Below are 17,823 nucleotides of genomic sequence, written 5' to 3'. Positions count from 1 at the left end.
ATTGGGGAACAGAGAGAGGGAGGCAGGCAGACTGAAGACAGGAACCTTTAATTTCGCAGTCAGCCAAGCCATCCACACAATCACCTTCTGTTAATTCTATCTGCTACATCAATTAAATTGTTTGTAGAAACTAATTGAATGTGGCTTAATCACACATCTTAATAGCTTTGCACGCTTCGATCTGGCTGTTAATTCCAGCAATAAAATGAAATGAGAGCGCTCACTGGGTAATTAGCGGAGAGGCTTGGGAAAGAAATGAGTGCTTTATGACACGGTAATAAAGCAGCGGAGCCAGTGGGGGGACGGCGGAGGCCGAGCCCGCCTCTGTCTGGGTGTTTTTCTGCTGAGCCCAATGATTTTCACCTTGGCTTCCCACATTCGGGTAGTAGCCACTTTGAAGCAAATCAAATGGGCAAATTGAAAGAGAATGAGACTGTTTGCAATCATTAAGCCCAACATTTCTGCTATTTAGCGAGACAGCGTAGGCACAGGTGATGCGTAATGGCTCCACCATCATTTTTCCACTGACACCAACCCTTCGTGGAGGGTCTGGGACGGGTTGTGACTAATGGGGATGGAAATTGAATGGAGTTTTAATTTGTTTTTCCTCCACAATTCCTGGGCTCGTACTAGTCTGCTGTGAGCGATCAGCTCCCTCAACTGATGGGCGCGTGTGGAAATATGTGGATTCCAACAGTGTCCAGACACAAGACCACTGCTGCTGGATCCCACCTTAGATCCCAAACGATCCCATGCGTTCCAAGCATTTTTCTTTGCCTCTGTTTTTCCCGGAGTGTTTCCTAATTCCCTAACGTTCCATGTTATAATGTTGTGCAGGACTATATGCAGAACGTGCACGGGAAGGAGATTGATTTGCTGAGGACGACAGTGAAGATTCCCGGGAAGCGTCCTCCCCGAGCGGTGGCCACCGTGGCCCCCACCGCCAGCCCCAAAACCAACGGGCTCACCAAGGATCGCAGCGGCCTGCAGCTGGGAATCGGGAACGCAGGTGTGACTTCCTGTCCTGTCGCAGTTTTTCCGCCTCTTCTTGCACAATTTAAACCATTTACTGTTCAAAAGGAAGCGTAACCGGATATCCAGGTTGTTTTTGCTCCTCGCTGCGGTTAAATGAAAACAAATACTCGGTCTCAACGGATTAAATAACCAAAAACAACGGCTTTGGTCCAGATGGAAGCTCGTTAAATGTAATGGAAAAAAGCGATTCCTTGTCTTTCGTGGCTTCAGTGTTTCGTTTGAACAGGTATAATGGTGACTCAATTAGTTGTTTATTACTGTACTAATTTTCTGTGCCATCCATTTATAATTAATCATAAAAATGAGTCCCAACAGGTTAATTATCTATTTTCTGTATGGTTCCTTCATGCAAATTAGCTGCCTCCTATACACAGTGATGACTTAATGAGCATATATGAGATATCAATTAATTACCTAAATTGCGAAACAGTCAGTTAGATGTTGTGTTCAAACATTGCTGCATTTGAGGAACTATTTGATATAGATATTATGATATAAATATTTGCTGAGATTAGTTTTTAGGGTTAGGAGTTATTAACTAATTAGAGCGGGGAGAGGCGGGGGGGTTCTTCCCTGTTGCCGCGGCGTCGCTCAGACAGTGAGCGCAGAACCAAAGGCGGGGCAGCAGGGACCTCCTGGTGCTTCTGCCAAACGGGGTAAAAAAACCCAGAAAGACGTACAAGTTTACCGAGCAGAAGACGTGGAACAAAGGTTAACCGACGGTGGGAAAAGGCCAGGCGAGGTTTTGGGAACACAGATCATTTGTTCCACGCTCAGCCCGACAGCTCGGTGTCGCTTCTTCCCGTCATTTGTTAGCCAGAAACTGGAAGACGAATCCCCGAGATCGTCGGCTGCTATCAATGTGTGCATCAGGGAACAATGTGAGGGAGATTTGCCTTAATCTCCACTTAGGAAAAGAAAGGTTACAAATCACATCAGGTCTCTCTTTGGGTAAAGGACCCTCTTCTGATGATGTGATCGGGATTTTGATTTCATTAGACATGCAATTGATGGAGGGAACAAAGGGGTAATTTTTCATTCACAGCGCACAAATCACAAGCCTTGTCTGTGCGTTGGGTAATTCATTCGTTCCTCAGATGTAAAGACCTTTATAATCACTGGGAGAAGAGGGATAGCGGTGGAGAGAAGGAGAGGAGGAGTGGCTGGGGGAGATGAGGAGGATGAGAGGACAGAGCAGATGAGCCAACGTGTGCGCCGGCGAGCTCGCCGAGCGACCCGGGTTTGAGTCCTTTGCTGGCTGTTGAGTGGAACCATTTTATATATGATGCATCCTGCCGCGTCACCAGCGACAGACACGCTGTACAAAGTATTAATGGACCCAGTCACTTTAAATCAATCAGAGAAAGAGATGCAAGAGGCGGGGGAGTGGAAACTGCTAGCCCCCCCACCCCGCCACGTGATCATGACCACAATCCTAGGACCTGGATTTAGATTTTTATTCGGTTTAATGCAGGAAGATGTACACAATCACGCCACTTTCAGCCGTGCTCGGCCCAGATGTGGTGAAACCCTTTTGTTCCGAGCAGAATATGCGCGTCAGAGATCGTGTGGCCATTAAACCACCTTACAGGACCCAAAGATCAGAAAATCAGTAAAACTGTCAGGCTAAAACAGCAAATATGTCAATATTTCAGTATCTAAAAACGCTTTATTCAAAAGCAATATTAATGTGAGGGTGGGGGGGTCTAAGTGGTGGTCAGGGGGATGTTTGTAGATTCCACACAGGCACAGATGATGCACTGCCTGGCCCACATTACCATGAATGCTTCATTATCTCACTACTTGTACATAATGGCAACAACTCCACGGAGGGGTCAGGCCTCACCACGGCTCATCAACCCTCTGACGGCCCAGCCTAAAGAGAAATGAGGAGCGAGGCAGCGCTGCTACCCGCTAATCCATCGCCTCTACTTAACACCCCGGCCTGGAGAGCCCGCTAAACACGTGATGTGTCTTTTGTCATATCGAAAGAAATACTTTTAATGAGTCTTTGTTGCCTTCCTGTCAGTTTCATTAGGGGGTGGTGAGGTGCATTAACAAGTGTTCTCGATGTTGAGCTCACCGTCTGCTTGTTCTGCGCGTAATCGCAGCAGCTACGTCCAGATGTGGCTTTGCATCTGCTCCGAGTTGCAGCTTTCCTTTTGATTTGCGTCTCCTAAAATAGGAAAATCAAGCTATTATTAGACCTTTTCATTTTTGGGGTTTACGAACATGGGATCCTAAATATTCTGTGCCTCATCATCAGAGCTTTGTCTTTCTAAACGTTTTAAGGTTTTTGAAATCGAACAGTACGTGCTGCGTTTGTATTTAAGGCCCATGTGGCCCTGAGGATCAGCAAAGTTAGCACCACTTTCAAACTGGATCTTTTTGACCCCTATTTGCATGTATCTATTTGGTGAAACTGTAAACCAGTCAGGCCTGGCTGGAGCTGCTCTCTTAATGCCACAAGCTGATTATTTCTCCACTGTAATTACATTATCGTCTCCTTTATGCAGGATTGGTCTGTGGGGACTAATGGATACAGCCATGTATAATTCATTAATCATTAGCATCCAATTTGACAATTAGATATGATTATTGAATTTTAAATTTCAGTCCGTGCTCACTTGTATTATCAGTATTATTTTCTGTGCTTCTTTGTGCAATTTTAGGGCATCAGAGGCAAATTTCATATGGAATAGTAGAAAACAAACAATTAGCTCTTAATCACCGTGCCATTAAACAGTTAGCTATATTATACGGGCTCTCTAAAGTTCCCCCGTTAAATCGCATTTGTAAATATTTCTTCTGTGATTTATTTATTCGTTAATGAAGCATTTCTTTGCATCCTTCTTGAGCAGATTTTCTCACCCTTCATTCATTGTTTTTTATTTTAAAGCAAAGTTTTGTTTTTGTTCCGTTTCTCGTACTCTTCTGCCTGCCCCCCCTCCTCCTCCTCCTCCTGCCCCCCCTCCCCCCCTCTGCTCTGATTTCTGCATGCTAATTTAGTCGCTGCTCCTCAGCGTGATTCCCTCGCTCTCTCTCCCATTCTCGCTGCGATTCTGCTCCCTCCCCTCTGGGACCCGAAGATTAATATTCCTGGTCCCAACAAGATAATTACTGATACTAATTAGACATGATTATGTGAATTTGATACACTTATTACTCTAGATAATGAGCAGGACATATTATCCTAACAAGCACCCGTGCCGCTTAGTTTACTTTACAGCCGACCCACACGCCGTATTTCCTTTTATTCTGGGCTCAGTCTACAAAAACGATATTTTTCTGTAATTATTGCATAAAAGGCCTCAACATGTCAGACCTGGAGATGAGAGAACACCAAATCTGCACCGATGTTTAAATAAAACTAGCGAAACACGGCGACAGTTGCATTTTTTTTAGCGTCTCCGTTTAATTTACAAGCAGTTCTTCTTTCACACAATATGTTCACATATGTTAATTAAAAATGGCATCTTTTTGGGTAGGATTTTACAGCTCGAGCACGTCTGCCCCCCCCCCCCCCCCCCCCCCCAAATGACTAAGGGTTCGAGAGCGGGTAGTGCACGTTGTAGCGGCTGCTTGTGAACAGGAGGGAAGGACCCCACATGGTGCAGCCTAACCCATGAATTAGTAAAGAGAGCCAGGCGTCCGTGGCTCGCCTGATTGGATGTAAGGGAGAGAATTCCTGCTGACGCCAGTGGAGATCGATGTGGCAGTCAGAGGGATGAGGCGAGATAATTAGCGTTCGGAGTGTATCTTGTTAATTAAGGGCTAATTAGAGGCAGAGGCGGAGGAGCGAGGGGCTGTGTCTGTGTTTGTGTGTGTGTGTGTCGGAGAGATGTGGAAAAAATAAGATGGCAACAGCTTCACAGACGCACCAAAAAACACATGAAATACAAAACTGCAGCAGTTTGTAGAATCTTCTTTAACCAGAAATGTCGGTTTAAAATGTCGTTTCTGTCTCTTAATTCCCAGGGGCGTCTCACTCCAACAGCAGCACGTCGCTCCAGACGGCGGGCTGGCGTTTGGCGGCAGTAAAGACGGAATGCACCAGCGCTCCTTCTCCGTGTCCAGCGCCGACCAGTGGAATGAAGCCATCAACACCAGCACGAGCAGCGGCGCACGTAAGAACCTGCCCTCGTAATCAGAACCCCGGCAAAGATCTAAAACCCAAATTCACTCGCGTGGAAGGAATCGATCCAGCGGCCACAGGCGCCGGAGGCCTCATTTTCATCACGAGGCGCTCGCGATCGCCGTGACCTCGGCGACCTCTGCGGCTCGTTGGCGGAGGTTGAGAGAAAAGGAAGAGTCAAGGTTAACTTGTCGTTGTGTGGCACATTACAACTTGTCACACGGCACCGTACTTGAGCGAAGTGCGGTAATATATTCTCCAGGCATGTCTACACACACCCACCCCCCCATCTTGTCTTTACCTTCCGTCGTGCCCCCCCATCCCCACCCCTTCATCTGTTTTCCTCTCTTTTCTCCCGAAGAGGAAAATGAATGCTTTTTGGGGACACCATTCATCACCAGTTATTTCCCTCTCTTTGTGGTTGGCAGTAAAAAAGCACTTAAATGCACATCAACAGAATAACAGTCATTTCCATGCATGTTTGCACTCTGGTAGTTCTCATTAGCACGGCGGCGGCTCCCCCCCCTCCCCACGGGCTCCCAGGGGCCCCGGCAGTTTAAAGAGCGCACTTTACGAGCGCTGCTGGAGTCCAACTGCACGGCCCTCGTGGTTCCGCAGACAAGCCTGTCTCTCATTTGGAGCTGCCAAACGATCAATTCTGCCTGGACGCAGGCACTTCCATCACCCCCTACCCCCGACTCCCATCAGCAGCACGCCCCAAAGCAGAATTACTTAGATTCGTGGGGTCCTCAAATAAATGAGCGCGAGCGTGTTTGGTGTGTGTTCATCCCGAGCGTTCTTTTGTGCGCTGCTGTCGACGCCTGAGCTCTCGGGGTGGGAGAGGAAGTGAGTAAAAGGTTAAGCAGCTGGACAACAGAGGACAAACGGGACGTTCCTAAACGCCACGTCGAGACGTCGCGTTTCCCATTTCCATGTTTGGTAAACTGAAATGCGCTCGATATTCTCATAGCTCATTAACCAGCATCCGAGTCTCCGACTGAATCAGATCTGCAATTTTCCCCATTATTCTGTTTTCCTCAATTATTTTCATGCTTCTCTTAAGGTAACCACAAATGAGCCTGAGTGGGGCAAATGAGCTGAGCAGTAGAAATGATAGATACGCCGCTGGTCCTCGGGCAGGAGCGTCTGTAATCAGTGCGTAGTCGGTGCAGACGTTTGGGGGCTCAACGCCACGTCTTTGTGGGTCCGAAACTTCCCCTCCTGGTCCGGGTTTTGCATCGGAAATGTAGAAGCAGAATTTCGAACAATGATCCGTTGCCTAAAGGGGCTATTGAAATAACCAAACTTGATGCCACGCCCACCTTCCACACTAATGTATCCTCAATAGAGCGTGTTCGGCGGCGAAGGGGGCCCGTGTTTTGTCGTTGGGACTCAACCCAATCGCTCATTATCCTTGGCGAAGGTTGCAGGTTAACGTTCAACGCGATGCAGATTGATGCTTCGCCAGAGAATGAATGCGTCTTAGCCAGGTAACCACCTCCGTATTATTTAAAGAACGTCCTCATTTGTAAAGCCACAGAGCAAAGGCAGGAGCGGACGCGGTCGCCTCTCTTGAATATTGAGTGCAGCTTTTTGATTAAATCGCGGCCCTATTTTTTTCCTACCGCATTCATAAAGACATCCCGTCCTAATACATCGGATGCTTGTTTGGATCCGGCTCTCGTTTATGCGCCTCAAATTCCGGCGTCGAATGAGTCAAACGGTCACAGGGGGCCTTGGCAGACCTGGTTAAAGTGTAAAAAATACAAATGACAAATAAATGGAATAAATATTACTGGAGAAATTTAAGAGAATCTCCTGAGATGTCCTTCAAAACATTACAATTTCATCAATGCGCGTCATTAGCGCAACGCACAACTAGCAACCAGAAAAAACAGCAGCATCCTAAATCAAAGAATTAATTAATGAAACACAATTTTTGTTTCAACAGAATTTGGCCCGACTGGTCAGGGTGGCCCTTTTAAAGAGGCTTTTATTCTAATTGCAACTAAAAAGTTTTCTTTCCGTCATCTGAGATATTAATATCTGAAGCCTGATCAACCATATGGTAATTATACAAGTGCTTTTCTCCCTCAGGACGCAGGTAGTTAATGCAAAGATAGCCTTTTCCAGTCACACTGGGTTTTATACCTTGGCCTCCCGATGCGAGGGTGATAGCATGCGGGGCATTGTGTGATTTCTACGTCGGGCCGTAATGAAGTTTGACATTTAGTTTGGAGAGAGCAGCAGAGCGCGATCAGGCCTTGATTAGCACGCTCTAATTGAGGATAATAAGGGGGAGGCGGTGATTGTTTCTAATTTTTGCCATTAATTGCAGCCGTTGGCTTTGATTGAGGACAGGCAGGGCTGCCATGTGAAGGAGCCCGGCGGAATCATAGTGCTCCTCACCCGGAGCCTCTTGAATAACAATGAAACGAGCCCTCCGCCGCCACCTCTCCGCCCCCGCCCCCGCTGTCTCCCACTATTTTTTCTCCCCCGCTTCCATTCACATTCATTCTTCGGTGGGGCGATGGTAAAGGCGAGGAGCCTTAAGCGGCCCCCGCTCTGCCTGACGCTCTTCCTTGTGAAGAACGTTCAAACCTCTCCTTTACGGTGGGAGCGCAGCGCTCTGTAATCACAGGTGAGGCCGATATTCTCTCTGCTGCCCAGGTGATTTTGACTCCTGATCCCAGAATGTCTCATGACCCAACTTGGTCCTGATGGTTCTCATTCGCTCTAACCGCTAGCTAATAATGCCACAGCGAGGGCAGAATCAGTCCAATCTAACTTCAATTTCCCCTGCTTAAGAAATATAGACTCGGTTAAGGGTTTAGTTCTGAGAACCACCTAAAGCTGGGTTATTCTCCACAGGGGGAAAAAAGGGTTGGGGGTGCATTGAGGGAACTGCTCGCCGATATTTATTTCCTCTACAGTTCCGTGGGAATTAGATGGGCGCAGACAGAGAGAGGTTTATCACCCCCCGTATATGTTTCAGGTGCTGGATGTGCAGGATCTGGATCATTTTCCACAACATTAGCGCCAAAAAATTGATAATTAGAGGAGTTTATGACACGATCGCCCCCCCCCTCCCCCAGGGGGCAGCCCTCCCCTTTAACCTCAAGCGGCATTAAACAAATGCTGACTGTCAGGTTGGAGCTGCGGTCTCGCGCCCACCATACGGAGCTGCGCTGGCGGGACAGACGTTGGGATGGAGCGGGAGGAGGTGGAGGGATGCACACGTAGGACCCCCGTGCCCCCAGCTGTCTGAGCCAGCTAATGACTCGTCTCAGGGGGGCTGTTGTAAGAGAGCAGGGAAATTGAAACAGACGCTTTGGCTGGGAGCGGCTACATTGGCAGATATGTCCCGCCATTCAGAACACCGGCGAGCTTAATTTATGTCCTCCAGAATGAGCAAAATGTTTATTAATGTAATCATCACCCTGGTTACCGCTAAAAGGAGCACGTCACTCTCCAATGAAATATTCATTTTAACGCCCTTTCTTTACTTTCCGTCTTCACAAAAAAGCCCAAAACATTTGTTTCAAGGTTGACTACAGACATGCTGCACGTCAGGTGTTGCTAATGTTCCCCCCACACACAAACAATGCATCCCCAGGCCCATGGGCTTCACTCTTCCCCCACGTTAGCGGCTCCATTCCCCCGCTGAGCCCATCTCACTCCTCCAAGACAGCCCCATCTCCCTAAAGGTAATGACCGAATTAGGCCTAATGTTGTACACTGGCTAATGGCACCGTGCCGCACATTACAGCATGTGCAACTGGCAACGACAACAGCAATAATCCCGGAGCCCCTTGTCCTCCTGCACTCCACCCCTGGGGCTGGGACGGTGCACGGGGAAATGAATGGAGTTTGCCACACTACAATGAGCTTTTGATGGGAGACAATGGAGGAGGCTGCCAGCACCACACAGGGTGGTAAGAGGAGAGCAATATGGGGCCCATCTACTGGTCCTCCCTCACTGCTTCCCCCAGGCCCTTGTCCCCCCACTCCCAGATTCATAATGGCGTCCGGAGGGGGAAAGAAGGGAAAGTGATGTCAAATGTCAGGAAATCAGAAAGATGGCAAGCTGACAACCCCCTCCTCTCATCCCATCCCTCCTGCCCCTTTGCCCAACGGTAGCGCAGGTTAATATCACATTTGTAAGATCACTTACAAGAAAGAAAGCTGGCTCTTAGCCCCCTGTCACTCTCGCTCATATAGGCGGTTTAGCTGCGGGCTAACATGGGTAACCATTCGTTCGTCGTAGCCCCGCGCCCGTCCTTTAGCCCCTCTCAAACTACAGCCGCACAGTCGGTTTTTGGTGCATTCAAAGTCGTTCCCGCGTTACTGCTGCAAAGCCTTCTGGGACGGGGCTCTGCGCCAGCTTTCAACCAGCTGCAAGAGTTCACGTGCACGTCATCAAACGAACAGGCCACGTGATTAGCGTGGAGTACTCTTCTTCACTTTATTTTGTATAATCATTTGATACGTGGAAAGAGTGACCGCAGATTTCGATGTGTACGTTTTTTTCTTTCTCTCCAGCCAACGGGACGAGCGACCCTGCGGGTTCTAGCGCGGGCAGCGCCACGAGTCCCAAACTTGAGCCGCCTCCTTCGCCGCACGCCAACCGCAAGAAACACCGTCGGAAAAAGAGCACGGGCATCACGAAGCCAGACGGTTTATCTGCAGGCAACGAAGGTACCAAGACGGACAGAGTTTTTAGGGTTTGGGATTCCAACCTTATAACAGTGGTTATCACTCTTTGGGAATAAATTCCAATTAGTTGTCCTTTATAAATGAGCCTTATTTTATGTACGTGTTTCTATTTTTAGCACACACAAAGTGAACTGAGAGGGTTCGGCCTTTATGTTGGCTTTCCTTGGTGATGCTAACCTGCTAACTCACCGTTTTGCTAATAAACGCAGACGATAAATCACAATGAATGCCATAAAAGAGACACTTGCCTTCATGCTGACAGGATTTTTCCATACTTGAGGCGACAAAAGACTTGGATCATCTGCGAATACTCGGCCTCTTGCTCGGCGCAACTTCGCAGACCCCCATTTTTTACCATTTATTTCTTTATTTTTGGCTTTTCTAAACGGTCGGAGCTTCAGAAGCCGTAACCCTCCGCAGCAGGGGAGTGGCAGTCGGCTCTCCACCCAATTAATAATGATTCTGCGGCCCAGTGATGAATGGAGTACCCTAATTGGATGGCATTGTGAAAACACTGGGACGCATTTCAGAGGCCATAAAACTAATGTCACCGGAGTGGGATGATCAATCAAGAAGATTGATATGCTGGATAACAACAACAATGGCACTGACACCCCCCTAAATGGGGCTGAGCATTTATAATCGTTATACTTTTTTATCACGCTCTTTGGCAGCTTCTCTTTTAAAGCCTGAATGGGCCCGTTGACCACATTGTTGTTTCGAGTGAGCATCATAGGGACCTCTTAGATAAGCGCCGCCGTTTTTGTTGCCAGGCGAGAGTGAATACTGGTGAACGTGGTCCTCGGACCCGAGTCCAGAACCTGTAAATTCCTGCCGCCATCCGTGTTCCCCCCCCACACCCGGCGTGAGCTTTATTTGGCTTTACTCTGAGACCGTAAAGGTGGGCTGTGACGTGATCGATGGCCGACAACATCATCAAAGTTTGTCAAGTTCATCCGAGGGAAAGGCGACCCCCCCCATTCCCGCTGGAGGCAGATTCCGGGTTGTTTTGCATCTCTCCGGCGCTTGTCTGCCAGCTTTCCTATTAGCATCAGCGTGTCTGCTCTGCTGAGCGCCTTGGAATACAGACATATTGTTACAGCGCCGGATTCACTCGCATCTGGGATGTGAGTTGTCTCACGTCGGAAGGGAGAGAGGAGGGAATCCTTGAATAAATCGCCATCAGTTTATCTCATTTACGGGGCAATCAGACGCGTGCGATGCGGGCTGAAATTGAATTTTAGTAGTTGTGAAGCGTCATAAATCACAACAGAGTTGCTCATCTTAAGGTGAGGAATCACTTTGGTCTATATGGGATGTGTTGAACGTCGGTGGGGGCCCGGAGGAACTGAAATTTCCAAACACCGTACTTTAGTGGCGCTCTGCTTCACTACAGAACACATTTTATTTGGGGCTTTTTTGTGCGCGTGTGTATTTTTAATCCTTTTTTCCCCCAGCCAAGTTGCAAAAATCTCTTAAAAACCATATTTGAAGACTGGTTTTGGTTAAATCGCAGTAAAGATCTCTTTTGTAAACAGTTCCCAGCTGTATTGGTTAATGTCTGAACCCTCTCTGATCTCGGTGGCGCTGCTCTTCTGCCAAATATTCTAATATTCCGCGCGCTGTCAGAGCAGCCCGGCGTAATGAACTTCTCATATGCTTAAAGAATGATGCAGGATGCATGGCGAGACAACTGACAGCCCCGTAATGTGTTTCCCAGCAGCCGCTCGGCGACGAGCTTTCTCGGTGTGTCGCTCGCCATAAACCCACTGGAAAATCGATGGCCGATAAAGAGTTGTGTTCAGGGGGAGCCCCCTCTGATTAATGCAGACTGTCAGGGAGCATCATTAATGTATTTCTCTTTTAAAGGAAGTGTATCCACTGTTTTTTGGGGGGGGTTCCGAGCTTGTTGGGTGACAGCAGAGCGTCAGGATTCCTCCCGTTTATTAGATAAAGATATTTACCCGTGCCGAGCCCTCAGAAATTGGACGAAACCCGGACGCGTTTAATGCAAAGGTGACAATGGATCCGTCCACGTATTTCTGCACATCTCCATGACAACAGGTCCGTTCCGCAGCACAAAGACCGGGGTCAGTCGGCTGCATTCTGGATGAATCACCTTTCTTTTCAATCAAATCTCATCCTAAATTGGGTCATCATCTCATTATTTCAATTAAAGATGTAATAATGGATTTTGATCCAGTCTTTTAACTCTATAGATTTAAACTGATTGAATTTAAAGCGGTTTGTGAGAACTGAAATGAATCAGCAGTTAGAGAAAGACGGGAAAGGAGCTCTTGGCTCCGATGGGTGGACTGCAGGAATCAGGTCTCCTTATTTCAGGTATAATAGCAACATCAGAGGTATTTAATCCGTTTTAACTGATGTACCTCAGTAGCATTAATGCTACACCGGGATCTGAATGGATCACATTAGTGGAGCCGCTGTTGCCAAGAAGAGCTGGAAGTTCAGGACTTTTCCTCACTTTGACTTGTCTGTTGTGTGTAATCCAGCATCCTGTTGTCCTGCTCTTCGGTGATCTAAGGGTTAATATCCTCTGGAGTCCAGCTGAGGATTAGGAAATGGAGGTTTAACTGCCTGTGCTAATGGTGGGTGTTTATCTCAATACTTTGTTTTGTCACTCCCCAGCTCGCTCTCATTTCCGAAAGCTGTCCCTGGAGCCTCGGCTGGTGTAATGGTTTAGCTTTCAGAGTGCCACTGTATAAAAGGAAAGGAATAACAAGATTCTCATTTGGGCTGCGTACACACTGCCCACAGATACATGTATAATTGGCCCCGTTCTCATTCGGCTCTGTTGTTAAGTGCGTTAGCTATTAAGGTAACGGTACTGCCGCTGATTTTGTGTGTTTATTGTTGGAAGGTGTCCCTCGTGTTTGTGCGTTCAAAAGTGCACGGGAGTGTGTGCAGCAGCGGCGAGATAAAGAGAGGGCTGTCTCTCTCTTTCCCTCGCCGTGCTCTTCTCTCTGAGTTTGGTCGTGGTTCCCCCGGGGCCCCTGTCGCAGTAATGGCCTGCTCCTGATTGCTCTGATACAGGTTAGGAATATTGGCTTTAATGATGTGTAAAATGAGCAAGCAGTGCCTGTGACATTTACAGATGGCACCGCCTTGGCCTGTTCTTCCCAAGTGCTCGTTAATTCATGGAAACGGCGAGCACTTCTTTAAGTGACTGCCTGACGCACGCCGCGCGAAGCACGCCGCACCCCGCGAGCCGCAACAATTGTTCACCTTCCGCACCTCCGTCACCTTTTTTACGTTCATTTCAGCCAGGGCGTCGGCGCGACTTGATAAAAACTCCCCTGTCCTTGAGGCAAAAGAAAAAAAAAAAAAACAGGTTTGCTAATTCTCCCGCAAGAGCGCGTCTCGCTGGTCTGACATCTTTAGAAGCTTAGACAGAAGAGAAGCTTTAGCTGGTGCAGCAGCAAATTTCCCCAGGCGCCAATCTGGTCCAAGGGTCCATGGCGGCACATCTGCTGCACACACAGCTTTGGAGGAATCATCCCAAATGTGGAGCTAGTTCACGGTCGAGTTTGAGCCAATGCTAATGTGTTAATGTTGCCCAACATTGAAAAAGGAAGAAAATCTCCATTCAATGTTTAGACTTTGGTTATTTATTGGCCAACGTCCTGTTTATTAACGGTCTTCCTGTCTGATGGGTGACATTGGCCACATGGTTTCCTGAAACTTCTCTTTAATTACGCCATTTCGATTAAAGGAAATCATATTCGCTCATTCCTCACAGGCGGATCCGCTCCCCGGCTCCGGATTCTACCCTTCCTGGTCCGCCCACTGGCAGCGCTGAGTTAATTTATTTCTAATTGACACCAACTTGTTGATTGTTGGCTGACAGATTTAGTCAGGAGGTTAACGCTCGCGCTAATGTGACGTCGCTCTCCTGGCCGCGTGCTAACCGCAGCCGCTGAGTAATACCGGGAGCCTTAATGACCCTCTTACAAGCTCATCATGGCAGGTGCCTGCGAGATGGCGGCGATGCCTCTGACACGTCGTCCATGCTCAAATTTACAGCCCTCGCGACATCAGAGCTGAATTACTCCGGCTTGTGAAGCCAAATTGCCCCTCTGTGAACATGTGGAGCCTCGTGCTGGAGGAGAACGTAACGGTTTTACCTGCGGGTTCCGACCGGACGGCCTGACGGCTCCAGCGCGCCTCACCTATGCAGTCCTGCGTCCTGAATTACATTTGTTTTCCCGTGCATGCTCATCAGTTTAAGAAAGCAGCCATCCGTCGCTTTTTTAATCTCCATAATGAAAGTGTTTTAATGCCTCCAATTTATTGCCTGGCCAGCCAACAGAATAATTAGCTTTGCTCAGTATTTTTTGTTTTATATATATAGCGAAAGATGGGAACAGGAGCACAGAAACGTTCCAGTTATGGAACTGAAAATTACAAAACAACAAAAAAAATAAAACATTGCTTATTATACCCAGAGTTATATTGGACAAAACTATCGATTTAATCAGTTTATCTGTAGTTTTGAGCTATCTGTAGTTTTTTAATTCCATCCAGCAGATATTTTTGTTTTACTCTCCAGCACCTGCATGATTTTTTTCCCGATGGAAGCCTAAATAAAGAGGCTTCCAAGCTTTTATTGATTCTCTCTGACCTGTAGTCGATTCCACAAAGTAAATCGGATAATTGAAGTCGGTGTCAAGCTAATTGGATTATTGCTTTCCCCCTCAAGAGCTGACCCTCCACCGCCGCACGGGGATTGCTACATTAGTGGCGTCCGTCAGACATCTGTCATCCTGCAGCCCGGCGCTGCGTCCCGCGCCGAAGACGGAGAATTCCTCATGAAGTGCAGCGGTTTCTTCTCTGACCATTAAATCGTCTCTCTCGGTGTGCAGCTGGAAGCTCAAAAAGAGTCGCAGACTTTATAAACCTGTGCCCAAAAGGGAAGATTTGTTATTCCCATTGTCTCCTCATGCCTCCAGTCCCACAAACTGGGTTTATGCAAATCAGGTGACTATTTGCATAGACATAATTAGGTAATTACAAATCATTTGGCTCTAAGCTCTGGAGCATGTGCGCCGAGCAAAGATCCTACATGAGTCACGTTGTACAGTGCAGGATTAATGAGCTGTTTCTGAACAGCAGAGGTGTTGCAGCATGTGTCGGGACATATGTCTGTGTCACACCTCTGGTTTGAAGATGACGGGTGACATTTCCGTACGTTTCGGTTCAAAGTGGAAGTGTGGCGACGCCGAGATCTCAGCTGGCAATGAGTTTTTCATTCGCTTTAATAAGGAACTAGGGCAGATTAAACCTGCGTGGATCCTGCTACGTTTCCATAGCTTTGTGTGCAAAGTTTTCAAGGTTAAAGTTTTACTTTTAGAGGACAATAACTCTTGACATTCTCCATCCCACTCCACCAGCACAGAATATAAGTGGCCACATTTAAAAATATGAAAGTTTAACCATTCATAGTCATTCATTTTTAATATTTTGGAGTTTTAAACCATTATGAGTGAACGGAACTTGTACAACAGTGTTGAAAAATGCTGTAAATCAGCTTTTTACAGACTTTCCCCGCCAACTTGTTATCTGTGTTTTCCAGAGCAAGAAGATTCCTTCGAGTTCATCATCGTGTCGTTGACCGGGCAGACGTGGAACTTCGAGGCCTCCACTTACGAGGAGAGGGAATTGTGGGTCCAGTCCATCGAGAGCCAGATCTTTGCCAGCCTGCAGTCTTGTGAGAGCATAAAGAATAAGGTACAGTAGGTCATGAAAGACGCTGATCAGCTCAGGCGCTGAACGGGATTGGCGATTAGCATCTAATCATGCAGTCATTACGCCGGAGTTCTCATTTTCCTTCCGTTTTTACACTCATCTTTCCCTTCCCGATGTTAACCCTCCCGCTCCTCCTCGCCCACTTCAGGCTGTCACACGTGGGAGGTTGTCAGACAGGTGCACCACAGTGTGGGGTGTCTCTTATTAGAACTGACAGACATCAGAGGGAGAGCGCGGCGTGTGTCTGTGGGCTGCGGAGCCGCCGCCTCATCTTCATATTCATATTTTCTCCGCCTGAGTTTTTTTCCTGAGAGGAAAAGAGGCTCTCCCCTCCTCGGTGTTTGTGATGTGAGTCCAGCTTCACCTGTTCACCGGCTGATTTCTCTCCCTCCCTCGTCCCTCGCAGTCTCGGCTGGGCAGCCAGAGCGACGCCATGGCCATTCAGTCCATACGGAACGTGCGGGGGAACAGCTTCTGCGTGGACTGCGATGCGCCCAGTATGTGTCACCCCTCAATGAAACTTCTGATTTTTGCACTGATTGTTGAAGCAAATTATAAAGTCTTTTCACTAACGACCACACTTAAACGCTCCTCCATCGCTAAATCGTTGTTTCCTCAATTTACCCCCCGTTAAAGTCTAGAATAACGCTGAATGAATTTATCCGTTCCAGAAGCAGCAGATTAGTTGTCTTTAAATATGACGAGCCCCTGGAAACCTGTGTATTTGGATTTTAAGCCTTCTCCTTATCTTCTGCCATGCAGATCCAGATTGGGCTAGTCTGAATCTCGGCGCCCTGATGTGCATCGAGTGCTCTGGGATCCACAGAAACTTGGGCACCCACCTGTCCAGGGTGCGCTCCCTGGACCTGGACGACTGGCCGGTGGAGCTCAGCATGGTGATGACGGCCATGGGGAACGCCATGGCCAACAGCGTGTGGGAGGGAGCTCTGGAGAACTACAACAAGCCGGGGAGCGACAGCACCAGGTTAGCGTCCTTCTGCAAATACAGGTGTCGCCTAATGAAGCGCGCAGAGATTATAGGAGGAGAAAGAAGCACCGGCTTCTCTCCATTAGCTGCCGTTTATTAGCTACCCCGCGCTTCAAAAGAGGCAGCTCACACTGCAAAACGCTCCATAAGAAGCACCAGGGGTCCATGAATGTCATTACGCTTTTATGATTGAGCTTCCGTCCCTCAGCCGTTCCATTTTTGGTCATTTATCAGCTTTCCTTTGCACCGAGCGCCTCTTCCACGTCTGCGTTTGACTCGAAACCCATAATTCATGAAAGAGGTGGCCCGTGTGACATCATTTTGAGCAAATCTGATAAATGGGAAGCGTCCTTTTTTGAAGTTTTTTATTTTACTTTTCAGACCTGACAAGGTTATTACTGTACACCGGGGTACCTCCCAGTGTCTGACCCTTCTTTTGAGGTGCCCAGAACTGGTAGAGGGATTGTGTGTCCCTTGGTGACAGGTGAGGCCTTCTGTCCCAGCCTGACTAATGACCTGCTGTGTGGCTGTGCAGGTAATTAACCACACCATTATAGCTAAACCGCACCCCAAGAGCCAGGCCCCGGGGCCCTGAGTGGTCATGTCACATATCTATCACACAGGGTCGGGTCATCGCTCTGTCTGTCACAGCACAGACTGTCTGTAGGGTCTCCCCATTGCCTTCAGACAGCTTTTTGAACTTTGATTTAAGTCGTACTTTTGTCTCAGTTGTTGTGGCTCTGTGACAAAGTCAGCGGGACTGTTGGTTTGCACCGAGAGGTCGTGCACAGAAAATGTTAGCGCTAACGTTGTGATGTGATTTGGTCGCCGTGATCCAGCAGCTAGTTGCTGCTCTGTGTGGCCAGTTCAGATCTGCAGGATGGCCTACAGTCATTTATTGAATGGTATCTGCGCTCTGCGGACTTGATGAAGGATTATTGATGTTGATTCCTCTACCTACGACTGTCAGTCCGACGTCACCGCGGGCTGGAAGGTTCTTCATTGTCTAAAATAAAAAAAAATCCGATCTCATCCCGCAGCGGCGGCTCCATTAGTTTTTCGCTGTCAAACAATAAATCTCATTTGAGGCACAAACTAATCTTCGGAACACAAACCAGAAGGTGTTTTTAGACCATAGATGGTGCTGCTGATGGAACATTCAGCAGCTTCTGATCATAAATTA

At 47.9% G+C, this 17,823-nt stretch overlaps 2 protein-coding genes across 3 annotated transcripts in view; one reads left to right on the top strand and one right to left on the bottom strand.

The window, feature by feature from the left end:
- Nucleotides 1-17,823, bottom strand: part of LOC130538561 (trichohyalin-like) — a 121,946-nt gene that overhangs the window by 42,547 nt on the left and 61,576 nt on the right. The window lies entirely within an intron of this gene.
- agap3 (ArfGAP with GTPase domain, ankyrin repeat and PH domain 3) overlaps nt 1-17,823 on the top strand; it is a 52,869-nt gene that overhangs the window by 25,553 nt on the left and 9,493 nt on the right. Inside the window, 7 exon segments of the mRNA XM_057056257.1 lie at nt 838-1,009; nt 5,014-5,046; nt 5,049-5,162; nt 9,713-9,868; nt 15,480-15,634; nt 16,059-16,149; nt 16,415-16,637. Of these exon segments, the coding sequence (XP_056912237.1) occupies nt 838-1,009; nt 5,014-5,046; nt 5,049-5,162; nt 9,713-9,868; nt 15,480-15,634; nt 16,059-16,149; nt 16,415-16,637 (944 nt within the window).

The sequence above is a fragment of the Takifugu flavidus genome, chromosome 15, assembly GCF_003711565.1.
Source record: "Takifugu flavidus isolate HTHZ2018 chromosome 15, ASM371156v2, whole genome shotgun sequence".
Taxonomy (NCBI): Eukaryota; Metazoa; Chordata; class Actinopteri; order Tetraodontiformes; family Tetraodontidae; genus Takifugu; species Takifugu flavidus.
Note: the sequence above shows the minus strand (reverse complement) of the source record. Positions and strands in the feature narration are given on the sequence as shown.